Below are 8413 nucleotides of genomic sequence, written 5' to 3'. Positions count from 1 at the left end.
TGTATAATTACCTAATAAAAAATAAAAATTATATATATATATATATATATATACACTTTTTATAGTTTAATTAATAAATTTTTATTTTACATATTATTCTTTTTATTTTATTTTAAGGTTAAATGTGAACTGGACATGTTCTTAACATAGATTCAATCTATTATACATGTATCCAACAACATTTCGCTATGGAGGTTTGCTCAGTTCAAAAACACATCAAATACCCAGAAGCAAATGACATATCTTAGGAAAATACCAGTCTTCTCCACTAGGGTAATTTCTGTTTCTCATCACTTTTCTGATCTTTTAATTTTTCTTAGTGAATTAACTAATTAACACTACCTGTTCTGCTCCTGTTGCTATGTTGACTGCTGTTACTTATGCTATCTCTTCTGCTCTGGCTGTGCTTACTGATGATGTCATCGTCCTTACAACGTTCATCCTGTTCATCATCATCATCAAAATCCAACTCGTTACCATGTGAGTGTCTTTCATCATTGCCCTTTTCCTCATCACTGTCATGATACACATTGAGTTTCTCATCCTCATCTCTGTCCATGTGTCCTCCCTCCATGTCATGGTCATACTCCTCATAATCATCTGGATAATCATCGAGAAGAGAATCCCGCGAGTTTGGAAGGTCCTCGTGATCTTCGGGTCTGCTTTTACTATGGAAAAATGAATGAAAACAATTCAGAGACTCTGAGAAAGATAATAATTCCTTTAAATATGCTCTTAAAACGTATCACAGAATGGGCTTTATGTCGAACATCAATGAACAAACAGGAAAACAGGTCTCATTGCATCCGCTTGTGGGAGAAAGTGTTAACGGCAGTACGAACTGATGGTGATATCTATGGACATTTAAGATATTCAGATATCAGCCTGCATATGTGATGGACATCGGTTATGCTCATCTTTGCTCACGATCCTTATATCTTGAGTAAAACAGCTCTATATATAACAAAGCACGTACAACAAAGGCTCGAAGTGATGCAAATGTTTTACAGAATACGGAAGTTTATTGCACAATCCTGTGCGTCACACCTCGTACCTGTGTGTGAGTGATATCACAACTGTCATACCTGTATGTGGGTGGAGTCTGGCTGCCAGAGTGGGCGGGGCTTGGAGTCTGTCTGTGTGTCGAGGCTTTAGGAGCTTTACTGCTGATGAAGGACTCACTCAGACCACATCCATGCAAAGTGGCCGAATAGAGCTTTTCTGCTGCTCTCTTAGCATTCATCTAAAAGAAAGAGAAATCTCATCATTATCATTTTCATCAACATAATTTGTAGATATCTTTGAGATGCTTGTCCTCTCACTTAATATTTAACAATATTAGTGATCTGACTGTACTGAACTGATCTGAGCTGGACGATGGCATCATTTTTTGCAGAACTGCTTTATAGATTAAATGAACTAATTTAATGTTTGATGATCTTTACAACGGAACTGAATCAACACTGAACTGACTTCAGCTGAACAACAGCCAAAATGCATCCTTTACCAGTTTATCTCTGTAAAGCTGCTTTGAAACCATCTGTATTGTATAAAGCGCTATATAAATAAAGGTGACTTGACTTATAGAGCTGCACAAAACATTTCCAAAAAAATTCTTAGTAATTTTTTTATGTAAATCTTTTTTTATATATATATATAATCAAATAAAAAAGAATCTGCACAAAATTTTTTAAAAAGGAAACTTTTTCTTAGTAAAAAAAATTAGATGTAAAAAAAAAATGATACCGCTCTCACCTGTGCAACCTGCTCCAGTAGCAGAGGTCTTCCCTTCACTCTTTCCTGGATTCCTCTCATCTCTTGCTGGAACTCTCTCTGTCTCTGGAGATCTTGTTTCCTGTTCCCATGTGCACATGTACAGTATATAAGCATTTATATGAATAAATGCACATTTCAAGTCTTGAAAAGTGAAGCCGAAGCCAAAGCCCCATGGTGGCTGGCCGCAGTATAGGTCTTAAACCCCACCCTCTCCATGTAATTCAATTCGAGACCAACTAAAAAAAATCCAATTACATTTCTAATATTTTTCCCCCAAAGATTCTGGACAGTATTTTTTTCCAAAGGTTTCTGTCAATTTGGGTAGTTTTCCTCATGCAGACGTATGTTCAAGTGGTCAATCAGTATGGGGACATAAATACATAATTCTGAGCAAACTCTGTTTTGAAATCGGTTGCACTTTATTTTACAGTGCATGCACTTACATGTACTTACCTAAGAAAGTACTTGGTAATATAAGGTAGCTACATGGGTTAAGGTTAGGTTAAGGGTTGGTTCCTAGTTAATTGGAATATTATACCCAGTTATTGCAATTATTATAATAAGTACCTAGTATGTACATGGGGAACAGGACTGTAAAATAAAGTGCTACCATTTAAATGAATCATTTGATACAATGTACTTGTACACTGAAATAAATACCTGAATGTAATTACAGCTGCGTTTACCTGAACTCTTTTAGTTTGGATGGGCAGGTCTGGGCCAGGGCCACATGTGGGTCGTTTGCCTGGGCTCGCTTTGTGATCACTTTTTGCAGTCTCTTCTCTCTTTGTTTTTGCTTCTCCTTCCATTTCTCCTCTTCGTCTTCGGTCTGCTTTCTTTGCTCGAGGACTTTTCTACTCGTAGGAGTAAAGAGCTGTCAGAACTGAACTTTTGAAGGAGGGACTCCACTTATGGGATGACGGCGCTATGGTAAGGGACAGGGTTTGGGCTAAATGCTGCCTTCAAGTCACGACACAATGACTGTATTTTTTTCAACATGTACACACATCTGTGCCACTATAATGTAATACTTCATAGTGGGAAACTCCGACTTTGAGTGCCAAATTAAGTGGCAAACAAGTTGGAGGTGTCAATTAATTGGACATTGTAAATAGTTCGGTACTACTGATAAAGAATTGCACTAAATCTTGCTAGAAAGTACTACTTATTTACCTGGATTATGAATTGATGAGCTTGCATGACAAAACTACACGTTCTCTCATACCCTCTGCATTTCCATCATATCATTTGCGCTTCATTTTGGCTAAATTACTCTTATTATTATTTATTTATTTAATTTTTTGCCATATGCCAGCAATAGAGTCCGACAGTGGCCGTCCACTTTTTCAGCAGCCTTGGTTCCAGAAGCATTTCTCCAATAGGGATTTAAAAAAAGTCCTCCTGACTTCTACACTTTGGACCAAAATCAATCGTATTGAACCTCCCAGGAGGACTTGAAAGCAGCGAAAGGATTCAGGGGCAAGTCTTTTACTGTTCATGGGGTTGTTACAGGAGACACACTGGGAGGGAAAGTCAAATTCCAGCTTTGGAATTCCAAAAAGCCGGAGACACAGGATTCCACTTGGAAAGCTCTAGCAGGATTCGGGTTTAAAGCAGGGTTGGGCATCACAGTTACCTCACGGCTTCTTGCCGTTTCTTGGCTGCATCCGTGATCTTAGCGGTCAAGCACTCCTGACTTCCGGACAGCGAGGAGCAACGGGATGAGGAAGGCGAGCGGGCGCGTGGGCTGACAAACGGCCAGCGTGACAGTTTCGGACTCTGTATCTCTGCTTCCATTTCTGCCACGATGCGTTCCTTGTGCGAGGCGATGTCAGCCGTGCGCAGCTGGAAGGGTTCGCATGCCGTCACGGGCCGCACTTCTCTGCTCTTCTCCAGCTGCTTACGAAACCTCCTGTAGCTGGCATCAAAATCTGGTACTTCAGTGTTGATTTTGGGTTGGTGGGCCGGTTCGTCGTCCTGGACTGCTTTCGGCGCCTGTTTCTCGCTGAGATGCCGTGCTAGCATGCTAGGAGGCATGGATGCGTTGTGAAGTAGTTCTCTCGCCCGCATCTGCATCTTTATGGCCCTGTAGAGCTCATCCTCTTTCTGCTGCTCACCCGACGCTGCTTCCCTCACCGCCCGCGGGACAGGTTTAGCTTTAAACGGGCACTTTTTCCTCTCCTCTTTGTCATGCTTGAGCATCTGCTCACGGAGCTTGGCCTCTTTCCGCTCTTTCTTCAGGCGCTCGCGCTCCAGGAAGCTGAAGGGTTTCTGCGAGGTGTGTAGACGTTTCTGCTCATTGTCCCGATGGAGCCGCCGGCGCTCCTCGTCGCGCTCCTGCTGTTCCTCGTAGAGCGCGAGACGCACATGCGCAGGCACCGGACTGGCACGAAACTTTCTCTGGCACTCGGTAAGCTCGTCTAACTGGCGTCGGAGATCCTCGTTCTCTCGTTCGATCTCAGAGCGGGATTTTACGCCCTTCTTGCGCAGTTCAACTTCACGAAGGGTCATCTGGAAAGGCTTGGGAACCGTGACTCTGGGATGCGAATAATCGTCTGCGTTTTGCTTGCGTTTGTGTAACCGTTGACCTCTAATCCTTCTTTTGGGTTTGCAGTCAGTCTGGCAGTCAGCGGCCAAGCTCTGCAGGGATGATGAAAACGGCTGCCATTGAGGCGGAGAAAGATTTTTTACACTGAAGTCATGCCACATGTTCTTAATGTGCTCTTTGGGCGAGACAAGAAGGCTTTTCTCTGTGTTGCCGTCTCTTTGGCCGTTTTCATCAACGCACTCTTCATTAGAAAGGTCAGAGGAGTCTGAAGTCCTCCGCAGCTCTAGAGCAGACTGGGCTTTTTTCAGACCACCGGTTATATCTGGGGAACTGTATAAAAAAAATCTGAATAATTTTCTCATTTTCATTCTGTTAATAAGCTGAAGGAATGTTCTGCGTTTTACACTACTGTTCAAACGTTTGGGGTAAGTAAGGTTGTTTTTTTTTTCAAAGAAAGCAATACAGTACTTTTATTCAGCAAGGAATGGGATGCATTGAATTGATTAAAAATAACAGAAAAGACATTTATAATGTTAGAAAAGATTTATATTACAAATTAATGCTGTTCTTTTGAACTTTCTATTCATCAAAAAAAAGAAATGTATTACAGTTTCCACAAAAATGTGAAGCAGCACTTAATAATTTATAGGAATGAATTACATTTTACAATACACTGTCCGGTCAACAAAAAAAAAGTCGCTGTTTCGATTTAAATAGACAAATGCTTAAATCGTCAATAATTGTATCCCTTAAAACTCATCTTTAATCACCAAAATCTTGTGTAACTCTATGTAACTCTACACCCTTGCCTCATTTAGTATATGTGGTTCTATGAATATGCAAATGAGCCCCGCCTCCACTCACTCACAGCAGCTCGCATGTTGATCTGATTGGTTACAAGTTAGTTTGTGATGTCAGAAACACCAGCGATTTCAAACCGAGTTTTTGAGAGTGTCTTTTGTTCACTGCAGTTTTTTAAGCAGAAAATACTCAGCAATGGTGTTGACTTATGAATTTGCACATGGTTTGTCTTAAAGCATATTAAACATATAGACATATAAACAACATTAAAAGCTTGATTTTCACCACAGGGGGACTTAAGAGTCTATGACTAGATCATTATTGCAGTGATAATCATGATTATTATGTTTCTCTTGAGGTTTCTCATCAATTTTTGGTCAAGATCTTGTATTGACAATGCAAGAGTCCAGCACTCTGTAAAGTCTCCTCCAGCACATCCCAAATACTTTCAATGAATTTAAGATCCTGGACTCAGAGATGCCGAATCATGTGTGAAAATGATTCACAATCATTCTTTCTGATCCTGATGAATCTAGACATCATCATCCTGGAATATGGTCATGATGTTTCTTCTGTTTCTTCCTACATGGTTGTTTAAGAAATAAAAAGCTACACACTCCACCAATTAGGGTTAGAATAACTATTGCCAAACATTGTAGAAACATAATAATCACTGCAATAGTATTTGCCCATTTAAATACAAACAGCGACTTTTTGGGGGGCCAGGCAGTGTACATCACAATAGAAAATTGATATTCTAAATTGTAATAATATTTTACAATATTACTGTTTTTTTTTAGTCTTGGTGAGCAGAAGAGACTTCGAAAAATTATTCGGACCCCAACTTTTGAAGGGTATTTTATGTACCCAGAATTAATTTAGTTTGTAAAAGCAAACAACTACAAATGTATTTATGAAAAGATGTATAAACTCACAGATTGACCCGATCAGTGTTGTCCGGATCGCTCAGCCCTTTGAGGTCCAGTTTCTTGCGATACATGAGTTCGAGTTCAGCCATGGTTTGGAGATGAGCCGTCTTCAGCTGCTCTAGTTTACGGTAGTACTCCTGGTTTGAGAAGTACAACTCCCTGAGGTCAATGTGATCGCCCGTTACACGGTAGTCTTTGATCAGCAGAGCATTGCTGTCTTTAGGAGGAGGATCATCAGCCAACAGCTCCGATCCAGAGTCATACTCCGTCTATTTAGATACAAACAATGACAACAGGCTGATTTGCTTACATACGTTTTCTCACTGAAGTCCATATAGCAGGTTAAGAATACATGTAAATACATACCTATTGCATTGATATTTTGGGCAAAAAATACTTTTTGGTTGGCCTACTATATGCCTTGCTCTTACATAGAGTTAATGTAAGTATATCTCGCCAATTCTTAGTACAATTCTTTAAGATTTTGATCCTTTATGCTTTGAAATCAATGAGTGTAGGTTGAGATTCAAATGTTTTCATACGTCAGACTTTTTCATGAAATTCTTGTCTGAAAAACAGTTGTGTGTGGTCAGTATAATTATGTGTGTGTGTGTGTGTGTGTGTGTGTGTGTGTGTGTGTGTGTGTGTGTGTGTGTGTGTGTGTGTGTGTGTGTAAGCTGTTAATCTGCAGGTCTGTCGTCTTTAGGGCCAGATGGCAGATTGTTCTTCATTCATACATTATATTGTCTCACAGTTCTTCACCATATTTGAGAAGAAACCTATAGCATATTACAATGTGTAGCTACATTAGGACATGTATGCAGGCTTTATTGCAAAATAAAATAAATAAAACGTTTACTTGTAAATAATTGTAACCTTTGATGTTTATTTATTTAGAATACTTCTACAAGTAAACAATCATAACAACCACATCAGTCAGTTGATTTTTGCTACTGATGAGTTACTTACAAAATTAGCATAGCATGCTTATTGAACCTCGATACAACTAAAGGTTAATCTTTCATCTTCATCATTAGTGAGATGTTTAACCACCCCTAGTCTGTTACACAACTATTACTTTCAACATTCATTGTGTACGTTAAATCATGTTTAAACCCAAACGATGGATATTGCCAGGAAGACATTGACTGAAAATCTCTGAATTACCGTGTTTCGCTTTGTGAAATAACTCTAATATATGTTATGCAATATTGGCCCTAAAGCAAAACCCAAAATATAATTAAAAGTACTTTCTTTCATACTTTAGTCAATAATAGATGCAGTTCAGTATGTTTTAGTCACCTCTTTCTCATAGTGCCTGTTGTCCAGCGCTCGCTCCCTCTCATACTGAGCTAACGGGACTTTAGTGTGCGGGTCCACCGGCGTCTTCAGACAGGACGACACCAGGACATTATTTCGGTGGGACTTCTCCATATCGGTCTCTCTTCCCAGACTGGTAATGTTAGATTTAACAATCTAATTTAACGAGTAAAGACTGACTGCTTCTCTGACTGTAACAGGCGCGCGTCTCCTTGACGACCGCGTAGCGTCGGGAAGCCGCAGTGACGTCGCTGAGCCGCGGGAGCGCGCATCTATAAAAACAGTTTATTTCTGAGGCTTCAAAAACTAAGTATAAGATTGAATTATACGTCTATTTACTAACATGTATCTAAAAATGCAGATGGTATTTTCCATTACTAATGTACAAATTAATTTCCAGTTTATTTTTAAGCAATATAAGCAACAAAAAAAAATGTTTTGGTCTGTTCCAGCTCAACGGTTCTGACTCTCATGACTTTTTTAACCCTTAATTAAATGCATGAATGTTTCACCAATCATTTTTACATATTCGGGGTTTTTTTTTGGACCTGGATCTATACCTGTCGCGGTCATATAAAACTCTCCTGATATTAGAGTAACAATTACAGAAGAATAAAATAAAGCATATTTTGTTACCTTTTGATGTCTGTATGGGTTCAGTTTGAGCAGATGTTTTATACCACATCACTGTCCTCGTCAGAGCTCATTTCCCAGTACATTCAGCATCTGGCTTATATTCACGATCTCAAACATATTCCCAAAACATTTTCATCATCTCCAAAATCAAATATTTTGATCGATGACAGCTTCTTCACCAGATCTATCAAGTGACAGTAATATTTGATTGTGTTCAGTACTTGCTCTGCAGTAAATCGCTGAGCCATTTCAAGTTTTGCTGATGATTCTTCCTATTCATTTGTTTTCTGCCTGGAGTGATTATGAGTGAAACGTCACTTCATCATTATGTATCAGACATCGCCATCTTGAAGAATAAAGGTGAATTGCACTTATTCAGTCATCAAAGATTTAACTGTTGTGC

General features: G+C 39.4%; 1 protein-coding gene across 1 annotated transcript; it reads right to left on the bottom strand.

The window, feature by feature from the left end:
- Nucleotides 1-116: 116 nt before the first annotated feature.
- fam161a (FAM161 centrosomal protein A) lies at nucleotides 117-7625 on the bottom strand. The gene is made up of 7 exons (XM_077245881.1): nucleotides 7357-7625; nucleotides 6061-6323; nucleotides 3413-4654; nucleotides 2463-2630; nucleotides 1756-1855; nucleotides 1086-1243; nucleotides 117-668 (listed from the first exon to the last, which is right to left on the bottom strand). The coding sequence occupies exons 1-7, from the start codon at nucleotides 7486-7488 to the stop codon at nucleotides 329-331; spliced, it is 2403 nt and encodes an 800-aa protein (XP_077101996.1). The 5' UTR covers nucleotides 7489-7625; the 3' UTR covers nucleotides 117-328.
- Between the last annotated feature and the right edge of the window lie 788 nt (nucleotides 7626-8413).

The sequence above is a fragment of the Siphateles boraxobius genome, unplaced genomic scaffold, assembly GCF_051911475.1.
Source record: "Siphateles boraxobius isolate OS27281-9 unplaced genomic scaffold, OSU_SipBor_1 29, whole genome shotgun sequence".
Classification (NCBI taxonomy): domain Eukaryota; kingdom Metazoa; phylum Chordata; class Actinopteri; order Cypriniformes; family Leuciscidae; genus Siphateles; species Siphateles boraxobius.
The sequence above is the reverse complement of the archived record's forward strand: the minus strand, read 5'-3'. Positions and strand labels throughout refer to the sequence as shown.